This window comes from Molothrus ater, chromosome 13 (genome assembly GCF_012460135.2).
Source record: "Molothrus ater isolate BHLD 08-10-18 breed brown headed cowbird chromosome 13, BPBGC_Mater_1.1, whole genome shotgun sequence".
Taxonomy (NCBI): Eukaryota; Metazoa; Chordata; class Aves; order Passeriformes; family Icteridae; genus Molothrus; species Molothrus ater.
In genome coordinates this window covers 3168150-3179224 of record NC_050490.2, presented here as the reverse complement: position 1 = coordinate 3179224, position 11075 = coordinate 3168150, and the positions used below count along the sequence as shown (strand labels likewise).

The following is an 11075-nucleotide window of genomic DNA, read 5'->3' as shown; positions in this document are numbered from 1 at the left end:
TTTCTCGGGATAGCGGGACCGGGGAATCCCAAACTCCCGGCTGGAATTGGGGAATCGCCTCCGTCCCGACATTCCCAGCGGGAATTCCACACGTTCCAGAAGGTTCTGGGGCTCCGGAAGGTTCTGATCCCAGCACCGGGGCAGGAGAAATTCCCAGATCCAGGGGGTGGAGAGGATTCCCAAATCCCCAGTGTCAAATCCCTAAACCCCAAATCCCCAATCCAAATCTGAAATCCCAAATCCCCAAATCCTCAAATCCTTAAATCCCCAATCTGAAATCCCAAACCCCAAACCCCAAATCCCAACTTCCTGAATCCCCAATCCCAAATCCCCAAATCCCCAATCCCAGATTCCCAGTCTGAAATCCCAAATCCAAATCTCAAATCCCCAAATCCCAAATCCTCAAATCCCCAATTCCAGATCCCCAATTCCACATCCCCAAATCTCAAACCCCAAATCCCCGAGTCCAGCCCAACATCTGCACAGAACAAATCCCATTGTCCAGGGGCTCCAGAAGATCCCGATCCCATGGGAATTCCCATCCTTTCCCCCCACAGGTAATGGGAATGAATTCCTGGGACATTCCCAAACCGGGATATTCTGGGAAGACTGGAATTCCCTCCTGATGGAATCGGGGCTTAGAGGGACTCCAAATCCATGGAATTTTCCCCCCAAAATTGGGAAATTGGGTGGGAAAATGATCCAGGATGGGATTTTTTTTTTGGAGCCCCATCCCAAAGCTCCCAAATCCTGAATTCCAGAGCATCCCAGAATTCCCAACCCCAGACAGAGGAAATCAGGAGCAGCTCTGGATTTTCTGAAGCTGCAGAGTCAGGTCCAAGTAATTCCAGATTTAAAATCCCAGGAAAAGCAGGAATGGGAAAAAGGTGGGAAACTGAACTGACCTTCCCATCAAAATAGGAAGGGGAATGGGAAAAAATGAGAAAAATCAGGATTGGTTTGGGAATTAGAGCTGGGGGGGATCCCAGTAAATCCTGGATGAGCCTGGAAAAATGTGGAGGAAAATTCCCTGCAGGAATTTATTCTGGGGATCAAATTTCCAGTTTTTCCTTGGAAAATTCCAAGGAATTACAATAAAAACCGAGGCAGGAGGGTGAGGGAGGGAAATCAGGGAATGGGAATAGAATCATCCCCATCTTCCCATTGTCTTCCATGGAATTCCCATGGGAAAAGCTCCACCCAGACAGGAATCCTTGGATTCTCCAAGGATGAGCTTTTGCCAGATTTTCTCCCTGGACCCCGGAAGGATTTTTTGGGATGTGCTCCCACTCCAACCATTTTTTAGGGATTTTTATCCCTGAGGCCGAACTGAAATTCCCTGGATTCACCTTGGGATGGGAGATGGAAAAAGCAGGATCTGGGAGCAGCCGGAATTCCTTTGGATCCCCCACTGGGGTATCTCCTCTTCCCAAAACCATTCCATGGATTTTATCCCTGGATCTGCATTTCCGTTCTTCCCATAAATCCCTGTCCTGGTATTCCCCCAAATCCCTGTCCTGGTATCCCTGTGGGTTTTTGGGATGAGAACATGGAATTCACTTCCTAGGATGTCCCCATTGTCACAAGGTGGGAATTACAGAAGGAGAGTCCCACTGGGAATTCCAACCCTTCCCAGGCCTGACATCACCTTGGGAAAGGCCATTCCTATAAATCCCTGAAGTCCCGGGACAGAGCCCTATTGTGACCTGGATGGATATTCCCAGATGGATTCTGGGTTCGGAGTGAATCCTTCCCAGGCTGGGATCCCACTCCATCCATCCATCCATCCATCCATCCATCCATCCATCCATCCTTCATCCATCCATTGATCCATCCATCCATCCATCATCCATCCATCCATCCATCCATCCATCCATCCATTCATCCATCCATCCATCCATCCATCCATCCATCCATCCATCCATCATCCATCCATCCATCCATCCATCCATCCATCCATCCATCCATCCATCATCCATCATCCATCCATCCATCCATCCATCCATCCATCCATCCATCCTTCATCCATCCATGGATCCATCCATCCATCCATCCATCCATCATCCATCCATCCATCATCCATCCATCCATCCATCCATCCATCCATCCATCCATCATCCATCCATTCATCCATCCATCCATCCATCCATCCATCCATCCATCCATCCATCCATCCATCCATCATCCATCCATCCATCATCCATCCATCCATCCATCATCCATCCATCCATCATCCATCCATCCATCCATCCATCCATCATCCATCCATCCATCCATCATCCATCCATCCATCCATCCATCCATCCATCCATCCATCCATCCATCATCCATCATCCATCCATCCATCCATCCATCCATCCATGGATGTTTCTCTTTCTTAGGATTGCTCTCCCCCATCCCAGCTGGGTTTTTCCTGAATTCCACAAAAACCATCATCCCCAAATCCCCGTAGAGAGGAGGCAGGGGGAGCATCTTCGAAGAAAGGAGGAAAAAGCAGGAAAAGGGAGACACATCCCAAAGGAACGTCCCCAGTGCTGCCTCAGTTTCCCGAGATCCTATTCCCACTCCATCCCCTCTCCATCCCCGCTCCATTCCCTCTCCATCCCCGCTCCATCCCCACTCCATCCTCTCTCCATCCCCTCTCCATCCCCTCTCCATCCTCTCTCCGTTCCCGCCCCGTTCCCGCTCCGTTCCCGCTCCCGGTGCCTTTAATTCCCGTTTTCCCGGCGCAGGCCCGGCCCCTCCGGTGACACAGCAGCGCCGGCGCGGGGCCGGGCGGAGCGCGGCGAGGCTGCGGCCGGAGCGGGGCCGGGCCGGGCCCTCCGCCGCTCATGGCCCTGCCCGGGGCCCGCTCCGCCCGCCCGGAGCCCGGGGAGAGCCCGGCCCTGAGCCCGCAGCGCCGCCGGTGCGTCCGGGGGAGCCCCGGGAGAGGGGCACGGGGGGTCCGGGCGTGCGGGACCGCGGGGAGGCTCCGGTGCGTCCCGGGGGAGCGGGAGCGGGGATGGGGGCACCGGGGGAGGCTCCGCCCGCCCCGAGCACGGGGACAGCCCGGCCCTGCCGAGCCCGCAGCGCCGCCGGGGCGTCCCGAGGGTCCCGGAGAGGGGAACCGTGGAGAGGGGATTCGGGAATTGGGGAATGGGAATGCGGGATCTGGGGATGGAGGATGCAGGGAGCGGGAACCGGGAATGGAGAACCGGGGATGGAGGAACCGGGGACGGAGGATTCGGGAACCGGGGATGGAGGAACCAGGAACGGAGGATTCAGGAATAGGGGATGGAAGATGTGGGAACAGGGGATGGAGGAACCGGGGATGGAGGAACCGGGGATGGAGGGTGGCGGGAATAGGAAATGAAGGCTCCCGGGATGGAGGAACCGGGGATGGAGGATTCGGGAATAGGGAATGGAGGAACCGGGGATGGAGGAACCGGGGATGGAGGAACCGGGAATAGGGAATGTAGGCTCCGGGGACGGAGGATTCGGGAATAGGGAATGAAGGCTCCGGGGATGGAGGAACTGGGGATGGAGGCTCGGGGAATGGAGGATGAGAGCGGCGGGGACAGACGCAAGGGGATGTGGGGAGCGGGAATGGGGAATCCGGGAAGAGGGGATGGAGGATGAGAGCGGCGGGGCTGGAGGATTCGGGAATAGGGGATGGAGGATTCGGGAATGGAGAATTCAGGAACCGGGGCTGGAGGATTTGGGAACTGGGAATTGAGAATTCGGGAACCGGGAATTGAGAATTCGGGAACCGGGGCTGGAGGATTCGGAGAGCGGGGCTGGCAGCTGCGGATACCGGCACCCTCCATCCCCGGAGCCCCGGAGGACGCGGGGACCGGGGCTGGGGGTGCCGGTACCGGGGATGGGGGGTGCCGGTACAGAGAATAAGGGATGCCGGTACAGAGAATAAGGGATGCCGGTACCGGGAATGGGAATGCCGGTGCAGGGAATAAGGGATGCCGGTACCGGGGATGGGAGATGCCGGTACCGAGGATGGGAGATGCCGGTACCGGCGAGGGAAACGCGGCCCTACCGGCTCCCCCCTCCCCGTGCGCACCCCGAACCGGCTCCCCCCGCCCCGCCCCGCTCCCCCCGCGCCGTTCCCGGTTCCCGGGGGGCTCTCGGGGGCACGGCGCGTTCTCCCCCCGCCGCGGCCGGGGCGGGGCCGGGATCCGGACGGGGGGGATGGCGGCGGGAAGGGCTCCGGGAGGGGCCCCGGGGCCGCTGCAACCCCCCTGTGGGGCTGTCCCCGCCGGTAACGTGTCCCCCCCGCGACAGCGAGCGGAGCAGAGCGGCCCCGGCCCCCGCGGAAAAGCCCTGAGGGAGGCGGGAGCCGGCGGCGAGGAGGAGGAGGAGGAGGAGGAGGAGGGGGAGGAAGCGAGGGAAGGAGCCAGGGGAAAACAGGAGCGGGAAGAGCTCGGAGCGGAGCCCGGGAGCGGCCGGAGCGCGCCGGTGAGTGCGGAGCGTCCCCGTGTCCCCCGGGGTGTCCTGTCCGTGTCCCTCTGTCCCTACGTGTCCCTCTGTCCCTGTGGGTGTCCCTGTGTGTCCCTCTGTCCCTGTAGGTGTCCCTCTGTCCCTCCGGGTGTCCCCCTCTCCCTGTGTGTGTCCCCCTCTCCCTGTGCGTGTCCCTCTGTCCCCCTGCCTGTCCCTGTCCGTGTCCCCCTGTCCCTCTGGGTGTCCATCCCCGGGAGGCCCCACCGTGCCCAGGCTCAGCCTGGGGGACGCTGAGGGAGGCCACAGGGGGGGTGACATTCCAGCGACATTCCCAGCAACATTCCCAGGCCCCATCCTTCCCCCCATAAACTGGGGGAAGGAGCGGCCAGAGCCCTTCCCAAGGATCTTCCCGGCCCTTGTCCCTCTGTCCCCGCAGGAGGACAGCCGGACACCCCCGCAGCCAACACCGGACCCGCCACCCCTCGTCGGCGACACCGCACCTCCCTTTCCCGCTGGAATTCCGCTTCCCGGCAAACCCCATCCTCTCCTCCTCCTCCTCCTCCTCCTGCTCCGGCTGCCACCGGCGGTGTCACCGCAGGGCCACCAGCGGAGTGTCCCCGCATGGTGCAGCCGTGAGCGGCGGCGTTAAGATGGTGAGAGCTGCCCGGGCCGGGCCGGGCGGGGAGCAGCGGCATGGACACCGGCCCGGCCGCCTAGGGAACGATGGACTCGCGGAGCCGCCGGGATGCGCAGCGCACGGAGCGGCCCGGCCCCGGCACCGGCACCGGCAGCGCCAACACCGGCACCGGCACCGGCAGCGGCCCTAGCGAGGGCGAGGGAGAGCGGGAGCGCATCCGCGGCCGCATGAGGATGGTGATCGGGCAGCTCGAGGGCATCCTGCGGGAGCTCAAGGAGGTGGCCAAGGAGCTCCGCGAGGTGGGGAAATCCCGGGATAACGCTGAGCATGAAAAGGGAAGGGGTTGGAGCGTGTTTGGCCGTTCCTGGCTCGGGATGGGGCAGCGGCGGGGGGGATTTCCCTGAGGTGGATTTCCAAAAAAAAGAAGGAAATTCGGGAGTCCCTCTCCAAAAGACAGGAGGAAATTCGGGTGTCCCTCTCCAAAAGACAGGAGGAAATTCGGATCTCCCTGAGCTGGATTTCCAAAAGAGAGGAGGAAATTTGGAAGTCCCTGAGATGCATTTTCAAAAGGGAGGAGGAAATTCAGGTGTCTCTAGGCTGGCTTTCCAAAAAAGAGGAGGAAATTTGGGTGTCCCTGAGCTGGATTTCCAAAAGAGAGGAGGAAATTTGGAGACCCTGAGGTGGATTTCCAAAAAGAGGGAGGAAATTTGGGAGCTCCTGAAGTGAATTTCCATAAAAAGGAAGAAATTCGTATCTCCCTGGGCTGAATTCCCATAAGAGAGGAGGAAATTTGTGTCAGAGAGGAGGAAATTCGGGAGTTCCTGAGGAGAATTTCCAAAAAAAAGGAGGAAATTCGGATCTCCCTGGGCTGGATTTCCAGAAGAGAGGAGGAAATTTGAGTGTCAGAGAAGAGGAAATGTGGATGTCCCTGAGGTGAATTTCCAAAAGAGAGGAGGAATTTCAGGCGTTCCTCATTGGTGGCTACAAGGTGAGGCGGATTGAGGTCCCCTCAGGGCCACCAAAGTGTCCTGGATTTGTGACATTGGGGTGTCCCCATGGAGGATTTGGGAATGTCCATCCCAGTGTCCATCTCTGCTCAGGGCCACCAAAGTGTCCTGGCAGTTGTGGCATTGGGGTGTCCCCATGGAGCCACCATGGAACCTTTGGAATGTCCCTGGCTGGTGGCTCTGAGCCAAGGTGGGATCATGGATTGGGCCCACTCAGGGCCACCAAAATGTCCTGAACTTGTGACATCCTGATTTTCCCAGTCTCCCTCCTTCCTTCCCATCCCTTTGCATCCAGAATCATTCCCGGGCGTTCTGTGCTGGGGAAAACGATGATTAAAATCCTTGGATGGAAAAATCCAGTTCAAATCCCCCAAAAATTCCCATGGGAAGGGCCCATCCCGTCTGGAATCTCAGGAATGGGATCAAAGGGGTTCCCTCCCAGCCTTTTCCCTGGAAAAATCCTGATGGTGATTCTCCTTGGGAATAAATCCCCTAATAATGCTGAGATCAATAGGGGATTAACTGGGAATGCTCTGGAAGGTCCAGGGATTGTTATCCCAAAAATAACGGCTTGGGGAGAGGGTTGGGAATTATTTAGGAGCAGTGTTTTGGGGAATTTTGGGAGCTGGATTTGGGGGATTTTGGAAATAGCTTTGGGGATTTTGGGGAGCAGTGTTTTGGGGGATTTGGGAGCTGGGTTTGTGGGATTTTAGGAGCAGTTTTGGGGAGATTTTGGGAGAAGTTTTGGGGGGATTTTGGGCACAGTTTTGGTGGGATCCAGGCCTGGATCTCTCCATCCTGGCCTTGGATTGACTTCCAAATCCTCTTCCCAAATCCCTGTGGTGATGGAGGGGCCATCAGATCCCATCCTTTGATCCCATTGGAATTCAAACCCTTGATCCCATCAGATCCCATCCCTTTGATCCCATTGGATCCCACCAAATCCCATAGTTTGATCTCACTGGATCTCAAACCATTGATCCTATCAGATCCCATCCCTAGGATCCCATCAGATCCCTTCTTTTGATCCCATTGGATCCCATCCCTTGAATCCCATCAGATCCCAACATCCCAACCCTTTGATCCCATCAGATCCCATCCCTTTGATCCCAATATCTCAACCTTCTGACCCCATCAGATCCCATCCCTTGGATCCCACCGGATCCCACCCTTCTGATCCCAGCCCAAAATCCAGGATCTGGAGCCACCAATCCCAACTCCCAGCTTGGCCTACAGCCAAAATTCCCAAAATCCCATAAAAACAAGGATGGGGCTCCAGCTGTCCCACATCTGCCTGAGCTGGGTGGGAACATCCAGATGGGATTGAATTGGGAAGCTCCTGGGAATTCCCCCCAGTTCCTTGGGAACATCCCCAGGGATTCAACCCAAACCTCCTCCCCTGTTTATGTGGGGAAAAATCCCCTGCGATTCCATGGGGGATAAATCCCACCAATTCCCTGGGAATATCTCCAGGGATTCATCCCAAACACCCTCATGTGCTTGAAGGGAAAAATTCCCCCCAAAATCCCTCATCCCAAACCTCCTCCCCTGCTTGTGGAGGACGAATCCTTCCCGGTTTCCTGGGAATTTGTCCCCTACAAGTAGGAAACTGGGTTTAGGATGAATCCCTGGGGATGTTCCCAGGGAACTGGGAGAGGATTTTCCCCCCTATGAACAGGGGAGGACATTTGGGGTGAATCCCTGGGGATATTCCTGGGAAATCGGGGGAATTTTTCCCCCTCCAAGCTGGAAAAGCTCTGCCAGCCTTGGTGAGGGAGGAAAAGAGGGGGAGCAAATCCCAAATCCTTCTTTCCGTGTTAATCCCCCGCGGGAGCCGAGTGTCACTGGGGGATTTAACCCCTGGCTTAAAATAGGGAATGATCCTAAAAATAGCCCGGAGTGACACTAATCCTGTGATGGGGACAGCCAAAAGTGACACCAATCCTGGGATGGGGACGGGACTGGGATTGGGATGGGGACAGCTGTGACTGACATCAATCCCAGGATGGGGACAGGATTGGGATGTGTCTGGAATGGGGACAGCCGTGACACCAGTCCTGGGATGGGGCTGGTATTAAGATTGGGATGGGGACAGGACTGGGATGGGGACAGGGTTGGGATGGGGACAGTGACAAGTGACACACCAGTCTCGGGATGGGGACGGGACTGGGAAGGCAATGGCCATGAGTGGCACCAATAATGGCTGATTTGGATTGGGATTGGGATTGGGATACACTTCCTGCTGTCCCTGCTTGATCCCGGTCCCTTCGGTGAGACTGGAAAGGGACCTCAGGTGACAGGGACACGCTGGCCCTGTCCCAGAGCTGAAATTCCTGTTGGGAACAGAGGGGATCCTGTTCCAGCAGAACCATTTGGTAACGGGATATTCCCAAAGATTCCCAGCCTCCTTCCCAATTTTTCCTTGTCCCAAAAATAAAGAGGTCAGAAAATACCTTTTTTTACTCTCTTTCGCAAGTTTAGCCCTTCCTCTCCCAGAAAAGAAGAAAAAATAAAAGGGAAAGGGGTCTGGAAAGGGAAAAAGGAGTTTTCCTGATTTCCAGGCATCCCTGGGGATATTCCCAACAAGCTTCAAAGCCAAAGCTTGAGTGATGGAGGGATCCCACTATCTCTGGAAGTTTTGGGGTGGGAAAACAACACAGAAATCCAAGGGGAGGAGTTGGGACCATCCATCCATCCATCCATCCATCCATCCATCCATCCATCCATCCATCCATCCATCCATCATCCATCCATCCATCCACCCATCATCCATCATCCATCCATCCATCCATCCATCCATCCATCCATCCATCCATCCATCCATCCATCCATCCATCATCCATCCATCCATCATCCATCCATCCATCCATCCATCCATCCATCCATCCATCCATCCATCCATCCATCCATCATCCATCCATCCATCCATCCATCCATCCATCCATCCATCCATCCATCATCCATCCATCATCCATCCATCCATCCATCCATCCATCCATCCATCCATCCATCCATCCATCCATCATCCATCCATCATCCATCCATCCATCCATCCATCCATCATCCATCCATGGATCCATCATCCATCCATCCATCCATCCATCCATCCATCCATCCATCCATCCATCCATCCATCCTTCATCCATCCATGGATCCATCCATCATCCATCATCCATCCATCCTTCATCCATCCATGGATCCATCCATGGATCCATCCATGGATCCATCCATGGATCCATCCATGGATCCATCCATCCATCCATCATCCATCCATCCATCCATCCATCCATCCATCCATCCATCCATCCATCCATCCATCCATCCCGTGTCCATCTCTCTCTCCGCAGGTCGTGTCCCAGATTGACCGCCTGACGTCGGACTTCGCTCTGGACCTGGAGCCGGACGCTTGGACTCCGGCCACGGCCAGCAGCACGTCCAGCAGCGACCGGGGCGGCGCCAGCCTTGAGCTGGGCCCGCTGGACTTCGCCGCCTCCGACGTCCTCTCGGACAGCTGGGAATTCTGCTCCTTCCTGGACGCCTCCACGCCCTCCGACCCCGGCGACTGCCCGGAGCCCCCGCGGCCGCCGCCGGCCCGGCTGATGAACGGGGGGGTCCCCGTGGCCAATGGCCCCCGTGGGGGTGGGGGGACCCCGGATTCCTCCAGCGAGGAATGTTTTGGGAGTGCCACTGTTCCCAAAATCCCGGCCCAGCGGCCGGCGGGGACGCGGGAACGCGTCCGCTTCAGTGACAAGGTGCTCTACCACGCCCTGTGCTGCGACGACGACGGTGACGCCGATGACGGTGCCGACATTCCCGACGATCCCGCCAGGAAGGGGCCTCGGGAGCAGCTTCCGAGGAACCCAGGCGTGATCCCGATCCGCAGGGCCACGAGGAACAGCAGCACCCAGACCGTGGCCGATAAGAGCACGCAGACGTTGCTGCCGTACGTCCCAGCCAGGCAGAGAATTCCCAACAAAAACTGAGCCCGGATCCGGGTTTGGAAAGGGTTTGGGGGAGGGGGAAAATCCCTGGGAAAGGGGCTGGAAAAGATCTATATATAAATATAAATATATATTTCAATAAATCCGTACTCCTCATAAACGCCGAGTGAGAAGGTGGCAACAAATATCCCAATATCGCCGTATCCCAGTATCTCAATATCCTGATATTCCAATATCCTGACGGTTTTCCAGGCTCAGGGAATTTTAAATGATTTTTTTTTTACTGGATCGAAGGAGCTCAATAAATCATCCAGCACAGAGAAATTCCAACCATGACACGGATGTGCCAGGAGGGGCCAGCCTCCATTCTGGAGGGCAGGAATGGGGCACAGATTGGAATGTGGGAATGCTGGAGGGGTGGCAGGATCAGGGAGGGGGAATTTCCCTTCTCTGGGATGTGTTATCCCTGTTTGGTTTAGGGAAAATCAGCGGGGTCGGACATTTCTGGCTGAGGGGATTTGGGAGGGCTCCAGGATGTCACTGGAATTTCAGTGGAATATCATTCCCAACTCCAAGAGGAACAACAAGGGGGTCACCAAAACCCCCAGGAATGAGGACCTGTCTTTGGGAACTCCTTCCCCCTGAATTCCCAACTTTTCCGGCAGAAATATCCCTGACCTCGAGTCCTGCATCTGTCTGAAAAAAGTCCCGCTTTTCCTGAGCTCCCTAATTCTGCTTTTCCACATCCAAATGCTGATTTTTCAGGGAAAGAAATCAGGTCCTGCTTGGAAACGAAGGAATCTAGAGCTCCAAATCCACCCTGGGCGTTTTTCCGAGGTATCCAAAGGGGTCGGAGCAGCAGCTGTTCCCAGGACAATGTTCCCGTGTCCTTCCCGCCAGCGCCTCATCCCGCAGGGACACGTTTCCATCCCAGAGCATTCCTGGCACGAGGCTTTTCCAAGATTTTTTTGAGCCAAAAACACCACCGCAGCTCCTGATGGTCAATCCAGGTGGGAAGAGCTGCATTGCCGAGCAGCTTTGGGGTGGGAAATCAATGCA

The 11075-nt window shown here is 56.4% G+C and overlaps 1 protein-coding gene across 1 annotated transcript; it reads left to right on the top strand.

Moving 5' to 3' along the window:
* Positions 1–2791: 2791 nt before the first annotated feature.
* On the top strand, positions 2792–10176 carry INSYN1 (inhibitory synaptic factor 1). The gene is made up of 4 exons (XM_036389882.2): positions 2792–2905; positions 4276–4449; positions 4868–5367; positions 9423–10176. Exons 3-4 carry the CDS (start codon positions 5155–5157, stop codon positions 10056–10058), a joined length of 849 nt encoding a protein of 282 aa, XP_036245775.1. The 5' UTR covers positions 2792–2905; positions 4276–4449; positions 4868–5154; the 3' UTR covers positions 10059–10176.
* The last annotated feature ends 899 nt before the right edge of the window (positions 10177–11075 follow it).